The sequence below is a fragment of the Cucurbita pepo genome, chromosome 9 (genome assembly GCF_057944985.1).
Source record: "Cucurbita pepo subsp. pepo isolate OVF chromosome 9, ASM5794498v1, whole genome shotgun sequence".
NCBI lineage: Eukaryota > Viridiplantae > Streptophyta > Magnoliopsida > Cucurbitales > Cucurbitaceae > Cucurbita > Cucurbita pepo.
Window position 1 is genome coordinate 13,405,927 of NC_141806.1, and position 15,320 is coordinate 13,421,246.

At 38.2% G+C, this 15,320-nt stretch overlaps 3 protein-coding genes across 3 annotated transcripts; 2 read left to right on the forward strand and 1 right to left on the reverse strand.

The window, feature by feature from the left end:
- Positions 1-844: 844 nt before the first annotated feature.
- Positions 845-4,484, forward strand: LOC111802471 (4-coumarate--CoA ligase-like 9). Its single transcript, XM_023686854.2, has 6 exons — positions 845-1,962; positions 2,279-2,468; positions 3,052-3,197; positions 3,295-3,362; positions 3,898-4,000; positions 4,094-4,484. The coding sequence occupies exons 1-6, from the start codon at positions 907-909 to the stop codon at positions 4,217-4,219; spliced, it is 1,689 nt and encodes a 562-aa protein (XP_023542622.2). The 5' UTR covers positions 845-906; the 3' UTR covers positions 4,220-4,484.
- A 3,982-nt stretch (positions 4,485-8,466) lies between these two features.
- LOC111802559 (uncharacterized) lies at positions 8,467-9,485 on the forward strand. Its single transcript, XM_023686968.2, has one exon. The coding sequence runs from the start codon at positions 8,484-8,486 to the stop codon at positions 9,327-9,329; it is 846 nt and encodes a 281-aa protein (XP_023542736.2). The 5' UTR covers positions 8,467-8,483; the 3' UTR covers positions 9,330-9,485.
- A 1,370-nt stretch (positions 9,486-10,855) lies between these two features.
- Positions 10,856-14,688, reverse strand: LOC111802569 (lysine histidine transporter 1). Its single transcript, XM_023686983.2, has 6 exons — positions 14,459-14,688; positions 13,965-14,348; positions 11,620-12,119; positions 11,452-11,543; positions 11,300-11,368; positions 10,856-11,207 (listed from the first exon to the last, which is right to left on the reverse strand). The coding sequence occupies exons 1-6, from the start codon at positions 14,641-14,643 to the stop codon at positions 11,109-11,111; spliced, it is 1,329 nt and encodes a 442-aa protein (XP_023542751.2). The 5' UTR covers positions 14,644-14,688; the 3' UTR covers positions 10,856-11,108.
- Between the last annotated feature and the right edge of the window lie 632 nt (positions 14,689-15,320).

Sequence of the window (15,320 nt, forward strand, 5' to 3'; positions counted from 1 at the left end):
ATAAATAAGACGAAAAAATATTAATAGTGACTCGTATGTGTTATGTCTGTACATTTTTTTGGTAGATTTCAGTGTACGGTGAATTGTCAAATTTGTCTCATTTGATCTCGGGCCTAACAAATTTTGATCTTGGGGTAAAAAATAATATTTTACTTTTTCACCAATTAAGTAACGCCCTTTAGAAATATTATTTTACTACTCGCTACACTGTATCTTTAGGGATGTACACAGGTTAGATTGGAAAAAGCTTTTGGACCCTCAAGTTGTGTTGGGTTATTTAAAATATATATATATATATATATTATAAATATTACAGTAATAACTAACTAAAATTTCATAGATCGAACATTCACAATTACTAACTGTCCAATGTTATTAGTCTTCCTAATATTTTTAGATTGTTCAGGTTGACCCGCTCAATTTCTTTATTTTTAAAAAATTCAACCCAACCCAAAATTAAATAATAATAATAATAATAAGAATCTTACCTAACCCAACCGTAGTTTGTGATGATAGTTAAGGTTAGTCGGTGTGAGATTTGCTTCAGGTGGAGAGGAGAACTAAAGATATGGAAATCTCTCTCTCAATGCATTTTAAAATCGTGAGGCTAATAAAAACCCATAATAAATCAAAACAGACAGACAATATCTTTTCGCCTACTTAATAATAAGTAATATTTACGGATTTAAAGTTGATTAAAAGTATTTTTTATTTTAAATATCTATTAAAATTGAAGTGGGATATCCTTTCTATAATCCACGTGGACGGAATTTCAAAAAATAATTTAAAAAAGAAAATCCTTTGTTGGATGCCGTATGGTTCTTTCCCTCCTTGCTATCACTATAAATTTGCTCGGCCTGCGTTCAGCCACGCAATTTCACTCTTCCGAGCTCTCAACTTACTGTAATGGCGGATCGAGATCGGAAGCTCAAAGCGGCGGTACATTCCGTTGATCCTCGGAGTGGTTTCTGTCATCAAACCAAGATTTTCCATAGCCTCCGTCCACCGCTCTCGGTTCCGCCGATATCTCAGCCTCTCACTGTTGTCGGACACGCACTTTCTATTCTTCGATCATCCCCTCCTCCGGTGAACACTACCGCTCTTGTTGATTTCGACTCAGGTGACAGTATCTCCTACGGTATTTTCCTCTGCCAAATCCGAAACCTCGCCTTTAATCTTAGAACTGTTTTCTCCCTCTCCAAGGGTCAAGTTGCTTTTATTCTTTCGCCGACGTCTCTGCGAGTTCCTGTGTTGTATTTTGCTCTGTTATCGCTCGGTGTTGTTGTCTCTCCGGCTAATCCAATCGGTTCTGAATCGGAGATTGGTCACCAGGTTCGACTCTGTAAACCGGACATTGCCTTCGTTACTTCCTCAACGGCGTCCAAGCTTTCGAGGGTTCCAGTTTCCACTGTCTTGATTGATTCAATGAAGTTTCTATCTATGATGAATGAAAGCAATCTATCGAATGGAGTGGATGATGATGCTGTTGATGTCAAAGTCGATCAAAACGACTCGGCGGCAATTTTGTACTCGTCAGGGACTACCGGGCGAGTGAAAGGAGTCTTACTGTCTCACAGGAACCTCATAGCGGCGATCTCTAGTGTTATGACATTAGAGGCGACGGCCGACGAAAGAGAGACGGAGCCGCATCCCGTTTCTCTGTACCTGTTACCTATGTTCCATGTTTTCGGATTCTATATGATGATTCGATCGATTTCAGAAGGCCATACGCTGGTTCTGATGCGAAAGTTCGGTTTCGAGGAAATGTTAAGAGCCGTGGAGAAGTATAGGGTTACATACATCCCGGTTTCTCCCCCGCTGGTGGTGGCGATGGTCAAGTCGGAGCTGGTGGCGAAGTACGATCTCAGCTCTCTTCAAATTTTGGGATGCGGCGGCGCTCCTCTTGGTAAAGAAGTCGTCGATAAATTCCATATTAAATTCCCCAACGTAGAAATTATACAGGTTCGCAAGAAACGCTTTCCATTTCAAGTATAATGTTAAGTTCTTCCTCTTATCATTAAATGCGATGAACATTCCATCCTGTAAATTTTCCTTTCCGAATCTGTTCTTTATTCTTTCTCGTTCTTTGCGAATTTTGAATCTGAACTCTCCCGCTTACATGTTATGATAACTACCATTATATGTTATTGAATGTTCTTAAATTTTCAAGATATCAATTAAATACTACAGAGTAACCCGAAGGCTTTTAACCTATTTCAACCTCTAAATGATACCAAGAAGAAAACACAGTGATGCTTGATCTTGTTCTGTTGACTAGGGATATGGCTTGACAGAGAGTTCAGCAGCGGCGTCAAGGACTGTGGGGCCTGAAGAATGCAGTAATACAAGTTCAGTAGGTCGCTTATCTGAAAATCTGGAAGCCAAAATAGTGGATCCTGCAACTGGAGAGGCCTTACCTCCTGGTCACAAGGGTGAGCTTTGGCTGCGAGGCCCAGGAATCATGAAAGGTTAGCAATGTTCTGTTGGTGTTTTCTTCTACTTCATCAAGTTGAATTGAATCCGTTGTAAGAGTCCAAGCCCACCGCTATCAGATAGTATCCTCTTTGAGCTTTCCTTTTCGAGCTTCCTCTCAAAATGCGTCTAACCGCCGAAGCCCACCGCTAGCAAATATTGTCCTCTCTGGACTTTCCCTTTCGGGCTTCCCTTGAGGCGTCCATTAGGGAGAGGTGTCCATCCCTTTGAGTCCAAGCCCACCACTAGCCGATATTGTCCTCTTTAGACTTTTCCTTCTAGGCTTCCTCTCGAGGTTTCACGACGCCTCCACTAGGGAGGGGTATCCATCCCTTATAACAGTCAAGCCCACTGCTAGCAAATATTGTCTTCTTTGAGCTTTCTCTTCCGAGTTTCCCCTTTAAAACCACGAGGGAGAGATTTCCACACCCTTATGAGAAATTATAGGAATGCTTCATTCCCCTCTCCAACTGATGTGAGATCTCGTAGAACCCGATTTTGATCCGATGGTATTTGATGCTCTCCAACTGATGTGGAATCTCGTAGAACCCGATTTTGACCCGATGATGTTCGATGCAGGTTATGTTGGAGATGAGAAGGCAACTGCTGAAACTTTGCATCCGGAGGGATGGCTAAAAACTGGTGACCTTTGCTATTTTGATTCTGATGGATATCTCTATATTGTCGATAGATTAAAAGAATTGATCAAGTACAAGGCTTATCAGGTGACTTCTCTACTCTCAAGCCGTCTCAATTACAAGGCTTATTACCTTAATCCCTCTATAGTGATTAGAAATCCTTTTTGTTTGGAACAAATTCCAGGTCCCACCAGCTGAACTTGAACATTTACTTCAATCCAACCCCGAGATCGCCGACGCTGCTGTCATACCGTAAGCATCATTTGAAAGTTATCAATAACCATATCTTTGTTCTCATTTGTAAGATCCCACGTCGGTTGAGGAGGAGAACGAAACACCTTTTTATAAGTATGTGGAAACCTTTCCCTAGCAGACGTGTTTTAAAAACCTTGAGGGGAAGTCCGAACGGGAAAGCCCAAAGTCCTATATTTGCTAGCGGTGGGCTTGGGCGTTACAAGTGGTATTAGAGCCAGACACTGGGCGATGTGCCAGCGAGGAGGCTGGGGGGGATGGATTTGGTAAAGGTCCCACATTGATTGGAGAAAGGAACGAGTGCTCGCGAGGACGCTGGGCCCCGAAGGGGGTGGATTGTGAGATCCCACATCGGTTGGGGAGGAGAACGAAACGCCCTTTACAAGGGTGTGGAAACCTTTCCCTAGCAGACCCATTTTAAAAATTGGGGAAGCCCGAAAAGGAAAGCCCAAAGAGAATATCTCCTCCCGGTGGGCCGTTACATCATTGCAAGTAAAGCTTCTTGAATGATAATACTTTTACTCCTGTTGAGCAGCTACCCTGATGAAGAAGCTGGAGAGATTCCTATGGCTTATATTGTTAGAAAGCCTGAAAGCACTCTCACTGAAGCTCAAGTCATAGATTTCATTGCAAAACAGGCATGGTCCATCTCTCAAGAAGCTTGAAATGAACATTCCTCTGCTCTTTCTCAAGTCTTCTAACGTTCGAACTCGACCATTTTCATCTTGCAGGTTGCACCGTACAAGAAAATCCGGAGGGTGTCTTTTGTGAACACGATCCCGAAATCGCCTGCAGGGAAGATTCTTAGGAGGGAGCTTATCAAACATGCGCTCTCTCATGGTTCTAGCAAGTTATAAGAGAGCAAGCGCCATGGAAACGTATAGAGTTTGGCACCACAGAAAGCACAGGGAGGTTAGCACTTATTCTTCCTTTTGATTTATGATATGAAACAATAGAAGCATATTTATATTTGTAGTATAGATCACATTAGGCTAAAGTTTCTACTTTTCTTCATTTTTCTCATTGAAAATGCCTTAGGCGGCTGCACTGAAGACTTATTGATCTTATTTTAGGATCTATGGCTGATTCGGAATAAACAATTCAATAATACCAATTTTTGCACGAATGTAGATTTGAACAAAGATAACATTGTTTGAGGCTATTCATCTGTTCTTGTTGGAAGAATAGGTTAAATGGTGTTAGCCGTAGTAGCCGTAGCACTCAAACAGCTTTCTCTTGCTCTTTAGATTTAGCTGCTCGGAGCCATTTTCTCTTATTCTTTAAAGTTACTTTTGATTAAGGTTCATCAAGAGTCTCTCAATTGATTCTCGATGGATTATTGACTTGGTAAACTAGGACAACCCTTCAAGGAATTGCTCTAACCGGCCAAGGTCGACCATTTAGGTCTTTTGACTGATCCCTCAAGGGGTTCGTTAATTAGGCCGACTCTTTGAGGGATCAAACCAATAGGCTTGAGCCAAGGGCTCAAGGTTAAAGCCTTCCCTCAACTTGGTAATCTAGGACAACCCTTCAAGGGATTGCTCTAACCGGCCAAGGTTGACCATTTAGGTCTTTTGACTGATCCTTCAAGGGGTTCGGTACTTAGGCCGACTCTTTGAGGTATCAAACCAACGGGGCTTGAGCCGAGGGCTCAACCTTGCAAACACTCATGGCTGTGTGTTGCCTTGTCATAGCCTTGTTCTTCTTGGGCTTTTTGTTGGGTTCTTCATTTCAATTTTACTCGACCTTTCTTCAAAATTTCTCTTTGGGTCTTTTGTTTATAAGCCTTTTTTTCTCCCCAAACTATTCAAAACATGATTTGTAACGGCCTAAGCTCACCATTAGTGATATTGTCTGTTTTGACCCATTACGTATCGCTGTCAGCCTCATAGTTCTAAAATATTGTCTACCAGGGAGAGGTTTCCACGCCCTTATTAGGAATTAATGGGTTTTGATGAGAATAAGGTTTCCACGCCCTTATTATATGGTTTAGTGGGCACTTCGCTTATAATGTCATGTCCACTTTTGGTCTAATTGTGGCATTATTTTTATCATATGGTTTAAGGTTATTTATTTCATAATTTTTTTAATTTGGTTGCTTAAAAATTATTTTATTATTTAAAATATAAACGTTTGAGTTATAAATTCTCCTTATTTTAAAATAATTAATTAAATTACTAAGTTTATGCTTAATAAAATATTTAATATAACCCTGAAATAAATAAAAAAAAAAAACAAATCGTTGATCTAATTATATATTACATACTAATTGAATAAAGTCTTAGTCCCCAACTTTAATTTATTTAATATGCAAAACAAAGCCATTATTTTTAGGCGTTCTCCGTACAACAATTTGAGCCTTCAAAATAGCATTTTTTTAGTGATCGATATAAAATCTTTGTAGTACCATGAAATGATGCTGTGACATTTATTTATTTATTTAAGGGCAAGGAAGCCTTTATCTTACTTTCTTTAGGTTAAGGATATTGTCACATTTTTTATATTTGTGTCACACTAAAACTTTGGTTCAAATTTGACATATGTGGCCATATTTTACTGTGGCTATGCTTCTCGATAATTGCTGATAGCCAAGCTTGACTAGTTTGGGAAGGGAAAACCCACTGCTGACGAGGATGCTGGGTGAATTGTGAGATCTCACATTAGTTGGAATACCCACCGCCAGCGACGACGAGGATGCTAGGTAAATTGTGAGATCCCACATTGGTTGGAATACCCACTGCCAGCGAGAACGTTGGACCCTTAGTGGGTAATATGTGAGACCCCACATTGGTTGAGATAAGAACAAATCATTCGTTATAAGCGTGTGGAAACCTGTCCCTAGTAGGCATTTTAAAACGGTGGACTGATGACAATACGTACGGTATGATGGCGATTCGTAACAGAAACATGCAATATCTACTAGAAGTAGGCTTAGACTATTACAAATAGTATCTAAATAGTTTTTAGTGAAATTTAAATGAAATAAAATATAGTTATGAATTGAATTACGAGCATATCTAATTTATTAGAGATAGAATTAAATAAAATTAAAAATCGATTAAAAATATCTATTATTATTTTTCTTTTTCTTTCTTTCCATCAAATTCCTTTTAAAATTCTCTTATATATTTATTTAATTATGTTTACAAAATATAAATGATTAATATTGTTTCGAAGTAATTATTTTAAATTTGTAAATATAATATTCTTATCAATTACTATAGGTGGAGATTAAGTCAAATCATTTGATTCTAATTACTCCATTAATGCATTAAACTTTAACTATTACTTAATTAGTGATGTATTTGACATGGCAAAATCTCATTGGTTGTTGATGAGTTTGAATGATCAATAATTGATGCTCAATCATCCATTAATAATGCAAAATTAAATGTTAACGCAATTGATATATTATTTTATAGTTTTTCAAAAAATTTAGACCATAAAAAATAAGTTTCTAGAAGATTATTAAACTGACGATATTCCTCCATCTTTAAACTTAGTTCGTTATACCCTTTTGAGCTTACGAATGACGTATAAATTATGGGTTTTATTTTTTAAAAAATATATTTATACAATTAAGCTTCAAATAGAAAATACGTTTCAATTCAATAATACCCATTTGAGATATCCACTTTACCCACGAGGTTGAGGCCCTGAATGAGAAGGGAATTTCGTTTAGACGGGTAATAGGGGGGGTAGTGTGGGAATATTTTTTCCTGTTAGATAAATGTGGCTGAGGTCGGTATTATATTCTCCGTCCCCCAATGTCTTGTTATGCTTCTTCTCCATCCCCGCCTCATTCTGTGGATATCTCTAATACCTATCAATTTTCAGAAGTAATTTCACAGTAACAAAATCAAGTAAATAAATCTAAAATTGTGATATTTTGGTGCAATTTAGGAAAGAAAATCACAGACAAAAGAAGTAAATTTTAATTTTAAAGATTTTTACCCAATTAAGTTGAAGTTTGATAATGTATAGGAATTGAGCTAAAGCAAAAAAGATATTTATTTTGGCAAAAGGTAAAATAAGGGGTATTTTGGACAATTCACACCTCTTTATTTGATCCAATCAGAGAGGGGATAGAGAAACATGAACAAAGACTTGGAGTGGTTTTTAATTTATTTTAAAACCTTTTATTTCTGAGGCCATCACATCAAAGTAGATGAGAGAGTGCCATCTGACCGTCCATTTGGCAGAATCTAATTGGTTGTTATTTTTGGATATCTCAAATCTCTTGGGCCTCGTTTCTATCCGCTTCTTATTGGCCCACGTGTTAACCTAACTTACCTTCCCAAAAGGTACACGTCATCCCCTCGATTTTTGAGATCAATTATTAACTAAATTAATTATAATTATTTTTGTAGCTTATTAATTCTTTTCTTGGTAGCCAAATCTACGCCTACATTTTTTAATAAAAATATTTACTATAAAATATATTCTTAAAATTAAAAAAATAAAAATATTTTTTTTATCGTATGAAAATTGTTAATGCTTTATTTAAAAAAAAACAATTTTTTTTTCTATTTTTTACTTCAAAAAAAATATAATATCATAAAAATTAGATACGTTAATTTTAAAAAATGGGATAATAGAATTACAAATATTAGAGAGAAATTAAAAAAAAAAAAAAAAAAAAAAAATATATATATATATATATATATATATATATAATATATGTATTAGCTACATTTTTTACATAATAGAATTATAAGATTAGAAAAATAAATTAAAAAAAGAAAAAAGAAAAAAAAACAAAAATGGAAACAGAGATTATTACGGTCGGAGTAAGAGCGCATACGTGGCCGGCTTTTAGCTTGCACACCCTACACTTGTCGTCCAATGATTGGTCCGATGTGGGGCCCAATCATAATCACAAGTCGAGTGGGCCCCACGATTATGACAAAAAAAGGAACGCCAACGCCACGTTTCTAGTATTTCCACCGAAACGCGACGTGTGGAGTTCGAACCTGTGCACTTCAACGTGGCCTCATCACTACGTGTCCCAATCGCTCCTTCCTATAAAGCCTCCCTTCGTCCCCTTACCTTTCTCCTCACTTTTCCCCCAAATTTTGCTTAAAATTCAACGTTCAATCTCCTCCGTTCGTTTGTTTCTTGATGGACGGTAACGGAAGAGGAGGCTGCTGCATCGCCCGCTATGTCGGCCCACCGTACGACATGTCGAAGGTCGACAAAATCATGCTTAGATTCCGACCCATTGCGCCGAAGCCGGCGGTTTCTTCTGGATCTGGGTCTGCCGGTTCCACGCCGGAGAAATCTGAGGTTTCTGGGAGTACTGGTAGAGGGAAGAGGAAGTGCGGTGGAAATAAGCGGTTTGGTAATCGGAGAAAGAAGAGTGTGGCGAAGGACGGCGGCGTTTTGTGTTCGGCGGTGACGTTGCCGCTTTTGCCGGAGATGCCTGAAGGGAGAAACGCGCCGGTTTGGTTGAGTTTTGAAGGGGTCAAGACTGGAGAGGATCGGGCGGCGGCGGTGGCGGTGGTGGCGATGCCGCAGGCGGTGAGGATGGTAGCGTCTTTGGTGACGGTGGAGCGCGTGGCGGAGATAGCGTGGGGGGAAGGAGTGGAGTTGGGGAGTACGGATGAGGAGAGGAGGAGGAATCTGGAGAAGGACACGTGTCCAGGGTTTATATCGGACGGTGAAGGGAAGGTGACGTGGACGAATAAGGCGTATAGGGAGATGGTGGGGGGTACGGCGGAGGTGGAGGAGGAGGCGGTGAGGGTTCGGCTGGAGATGAAGGAGGAGGAGACGGCGGAGGAGTGGTGGCCGGCTTTCACTTGCAGAGTGAAGGTTCAGTACCGGAGTAGATGGGGGAAAGATAGGAGGTCGTTGACGGCGCCGTGTGATGCGTGGAGGATGGACGGCGGTGGGTTTGCTTGGAGGCTGGACGTGAAGGCGGCGCTGAGTCTCAGCTTTGGGCGGCGGTGCGGCGGTGGAAGGTTGTGAGTTGACAGATTTTGATTGGGAGATTTAAAGAGAAAAAAATGTGAATATTGAGGGTTTTATTTTAGGATGACGTCATTTTCTTTTTCTTTTTCTGTGTAAATATTTTCAGGATGACGTTTTTTCTGATTTTCTATTTAATTTTTAATTTCTCTTCAATATTTTTCTTTTACTAAAAACTGAATTAAATAATTTTTTAGTGAACTTTTCAACTAAATAAAATAATTTTCAAACCTATAAAATTATTCCTTGGAAATAACATATAATAGAGATATATTTTTTTTTTATTTTAAAGGAAATTGTGTGGTCCCCACTAAGTTAGGACCCAAAATAAATAGCAAATTATTAAAAATATTTATTATCTCTTTATTTTGAAACGTGTACCAATTGTTTTTTTTTTTTTTTTTTGTTCTTTTTAGTTTAAAAAGAATTAAAAATTTTATACATCTATTCTTACAAAAATAAGCTTCTAATCCAATAAAAATCCAATAAAATTCTTATAATATTAATGTATCTTAGGGGCACTAAAACTATAGCTTAAATATAATATTGTAAGTTCTTTATTATTTAAATTAGCTCTTATTGATAAATAGCTCCAACTATCATAATTCAATCATTTAGGATGAAAGTTTCATTTTATCATTTGTAATCTAAGAGTTTTCGTTACCTCTAATTTTTAGATTCAAATGGCTAAGTTTTTTTTTTTTTTTTTTGTAAGGGTGTGGAAATCTGAGGGCACTATTTCTGAACAAAACGTTCGAACATTTTTTTGTAAGGGTGTGGAAACCTGAGGGCACTGTTTTGAACATTTTTTTTTTGTTCAGAACATTTTTTTGTAAGGGTGTGGAAACCTGAGGGCACTGTTTTGAACATTTTTTTGTAAGGGTGTGGAAACTTGAGGGCACTGTTTCTAAACAAAACATTCGAACATTTTTTTGTAAGGGTGTGGAAACCTGAGGGCACTGTTTCTAGAGGGCACTGTTTTTTTGTAAGGGTGTGGAAACCTGAGGGCACTGTTCCTCGCAGCTCTTGCACATGATCTTTTGACTTCGTTTCCTTCCTTATTTCACTTATGTAGGGACAACTTATTTCATGGGTTTCTCACTCTCGAGTACAGAGCTCTTTCCTTTAAAATCTTGGGGGAGTACAGAGCTCTTTCCTTTCAAATCTTGGTTTCACCCCCTAATATTGAAGACCGACATTCATAGTCTACTTTGCTTTTAGTGTGCTAACATGGTTTCTCACCCTCGAGTACAGAGCTCTTTCCTTTCGAATCTTGCTTTCACCCCCTAACATTGAAGACCGACATTCATAATCTACTTTGCTTTCATGTAAATATATTCTTTGTAAAGGTGTGGAAACCTCTATAAAGATCTTAAAATCGTGAGTAATAAGCCAAAACAGACCATATCTGTTACACTGAATTTGAGCCGTTACAATTTTCATATTATTCTTTTATTTAACCGAAGAGATTGACTCAAATCCCCAAAATATTCTCACTCAACACCAAGAGGCACTTAATTGTTTTAACATTTTTGGCTCCAATCTTGTTTGGGGTCTTAAACATACTAAGCTATAATAACTTCCTAATCATAATTAAAAAGACAAGACATGAAGAACAATAATTTATTAACTTTTAATAGAAAAAAAAAAGATCCCAAATGCATAGAAACATAAACTAATACTAACGTAACTACCACCTATCTAACTACCATAAACGAAAAAAGAAAACCCATTTTGGATAATCTGCCTGAAAGGAATTGACAAACTAAAATGAATGAATCAAGAGTAAAATTTGAAGGTCTTAGCTTGAAGAATGATGTTCCTGAGTGCTCCAATGGGCGCCAAAACCATCAACAACACTCCAATAACGATGCAAATCTGATTGAAATTTCAGAAACAAACAAGTTCTAATCAAAGTTTCATGGGATTTTTTCATTTGATCTTAAAAAGTTATGGAATTTAGGTGTTACCCAGTTAGTAAACCACGAAAGGCTGTAGCGTCTTGGCTTTCTGATGGCAAGCCACATGATGCAAGGCAGCTGCAAGCAAGAACACATGATGAACTGATCAGTATTGAATAAACACAAGAGGGTTTTGGAAATTTAAGTGTAATTTAGCTTACATAGTATGTTGTGGGAGCAAATGCAAAGCCTCCAAAGAAACTTAGAAGCCCACCGAAGAAGGGGAATGTCATGGCTATGAACATGGTAAGAGCTGCAGCAATTCATCGACCAAAATTAGTTGAGTTAAGCTCGAGTTAGCTCTAGTTAGCTTAAGGTAATGTACGTACCGACGTAAGTTGTTCGAGTGATGAAGCGAAGGCAACGGGAGGGTTTGAATTTCATTTGCTTAACGAGGAAAGACTCCAACATATCGAAAACGGGCATAGCGAAGATCTGGTAGCTGCCGATGACGTGAATGACGACGAAGAGGTTAGCTACAACGATGAGCCATACGGGGCGGTTGAGGGAGATGAGGATGTTGTCTTGGACGGAGTTGCCGAATACCCAGTAGCCGATTAGGGCGACGGGGAAATAGCATAGCGCGACTACTAGATATGCGACCATGACGCCCTTCCACATCGGGTTGGTGGACGGGCGGTCGGGGGTGGATGGGATGGTGGCTTGAATCTCGAGGACGACGTTGTGGCCTGCGAATGCGAAGGCGACGTCGCCTAAGGCTGAGAAGAAGTTGAAGATGTTGCCTGTTGTGGTTGAGGCTCTGTGTCCGTAGTTCACGTCTGGGAGGGGACCTTTGTGAAAGGATGCTGCCCATGCAATGGTTGAGTAGCTGAAAATAAAAAATAATAAAAAAATAGTTTTACTATATATAGAAAAATTATGCAAGATTGAAATTTAAATTTTTAGAATGATGTTTAAACTTCCTATTATATTTTACTTATTAAATTTGTTAAGATATTTTACATTTTTTTAATAAAAATAAATATTATATATTTAAAAATTATTAAAAATAAATATTTTTAAAAATGGAAAAAAAACAGTTCTATCGATCACCAAAATAGACCGATAGTTCTATCAACTCGATCCCCACCAAAACAGACCCGATAGTTCCCCCGACTCAATCCCCACCAAAACAAACTTTATACTAGGTAATCTAGTATCTTATGTATGAAGATAATCAATTCGGTCGTTGTGGTCGGACTCTATTGTGGATTTCTGACACATTCTCCATAGGGCCCTCTTATCTCTTCCTTCTCCGAGCTCGGGTTATGGAAGAAGGAACCGAGAAGAAAGTATCAGCAACAACAGGTTTTATTACGAGACAGCTCATGATGTTCATATCGATCTATTATGGGCCTCTGCATCTAGCATTGGGTAGACCTCATACAATAACTGTCCTAGCTCTACCGTATAGTTCCCCCCGACTCGATCCCCACCAAAACAAACCGACGTTCCCCCCGACCCGATCCCCACCAAAACAAACCGACAATTCCCCCCCGACCCGATCTCCACCAAAACAAACCGACAGTTCCCCCCCGACCCGATCTCCACCAAAACAAACCGACAGTTCCCCCGACCCGATCCCCACCAAAACAAACCGAGTTCCCCCGACCTGATCCCCACCAAAACCAACCGATAGTTCCTCGATCCCCACTATAATAAACCGATAGTTCCTCGATCCCCACTATAATAAACCGATAATTCCCCGATCCCCCCCACCCCACCCCGATAATTCCCTCGATCCCCACTATAATAAACCGATAATCTCACTCATCTCTACAACAATAAATGAATAAACTCCCTCAATTCTCACAAAAATAAATGATGAATTTCTTGGCCGTGCAAAAATAAATGGATAATCTCCTCAATCCCTACAAAGACAAATGGATAATCTCTCGACCCCTACAAAGACAAATGGATAATCTCTCGACCCCTACAAAGACAAATGGATAATCTCTTGACCCCTACAAAGACAAATGGATAATCTCTCGACCCCTACTATAAATAAATGTATAATCTCACTCGATCCCTAAAAAATAAAGGATAATCTCACTCGATCCCTAAAAAATAAAGGATAATCTCACTCGATCCCTAAAAAATAAAGGATAATCTCACTCGATCCCGGATAATCTCACTCGATCCCTAAAGAATAAAGGATAATCTCACTCGATCCCTAAAGAATAAAGGATAATCTCACTCGATCCCTAAAAAATAAAGGATAATCTCACTCGATCCCTAAAAAATAAAGGATAATCTCACTCGATCCCGGATAATCTCACTCGATCCCTAAAGAATAAAGGATAATCTCACTCGATCCCTAAAGAATAAAGGATAATCTCACTCGATCCCTAAAGAATAAAGGATAATCTCACTCGATCCCGGATAATCTCACTCGATCCCTAAAGAATAAAGGATAATCTCACTCGATCCCTAAAAATATAAAGGATAATCTGACTCCATTTATAGTAAAATAAATGGATAATCAACCTCGAATTTCACAAACAAAAGAAAGGATAATCTCCTTCGATTTCAACAAAAATAAATAATAAAAAAAAAACTCATAAGAAACATAATTAAAATAGGTTAGGTAGATGAAACCCTAAAACCCCAAAATAAAGAAACCCTAAAACCCCAAAATAACGAAACAAAACAAAAGCGAAATGAAGAAAGGTACCTCAAGGACATGACAGCAGCGGCGAGGGAGACGAGAGTGATGGAGTTGAAGCTCGGGAGATGAGAGAGAAAGAAATGGACAGAAGCAAAGATCATTATAAAGTAAGTGGACTTAATGGGCCTGCAGCCATGGCAGGCCAAATCATGGACCTTCTTCAACGAGTTGCCGCCCGTAATCATGTACACAATATTCACCCCTATTTCAACCATCAGCTGCTGCGGCACCACCACCCACAGCCCTAGCCGCTCCCCGAACGCGTGCTGCCCGAGCTCGTGGTACCGATCGAACCGCTTCCCCGGCACCATCTCGTGCATCTCCACCATCTGCCACAGCGTGTACAGCGTTATTATCCACGACAGCGCAATCACCGCCACTCCCGGTCCCCTGAACAAAATCCGAGTCTCGCCGTCGATTTCGTCCGATGAAATTTTTTGAAATAGAAACCCTAACAGTGAAGAAATAGAAATAGAAACAGACGGCGGTGTAGAACGTACCATCCGAGCTGCGACATGGCGTAAGGGAGACCAAGAACGCCGGCGCCGACCATGGCGGTGACATTGTGAAAGGCGGAGTACCACCAGTTTCCGTTACGAGATTTGGTGATCGGAAGCCAATCGTTCAGATTCTTCTCCGCCTGAGTCGTTTCACCTTCCCGCTGATCTCTTTCGTTGTTCTCCATTAGTTCGTTGTTATTAGTTTAGTTTGGAGAGAGATTATTTATGATGGAAAGGAATAGGGTTTCCTAATTTTCTTAATTAAATTTAATTATTAAAATCGATCATTATTTTAAAAAAAATATAAATTATAAAAAATATTTTTAAGTTTTTATACATAATTTTGAAAATACATGCATAAAAATTATTATTATTATTATTAAACTAACTTCAAAAACTATTTCAAATTATACATATTAAGATATTTATGAACAATTTAAGTCATTATAATTTATTTTGACTAATAAATCTATAAAGAATTGGAAGTTTTTTTTTTATAAATATTTAAATTAGTTTTTTAAAAATTAAGTTTGTAATATTAAAATTTTTCCTATATTCGTATAATATATTATATTTTTGTTTGAGAATTACATTTATTTTTTTTAATAAAAATTATATTTTAGGATGAAAATTATGCATTAAAAAGTTTTTTTTGAAGAACTAATTTTTTTTTAGAAAAATAAGATTTTTTTCTGAAATATAAATACAAAATTTTGTAAAGACTTCTCACATCTCCACTCAGGGCCTCACATACATCTCTAGTAGCCTTGCTCAAAATTTATTTTTAATTCTTCCTAAAAAAAAAATAGGTCTAATATTCAAATAAATCGAGAAAACATAAGTTCAAGATAGGTTATAATCT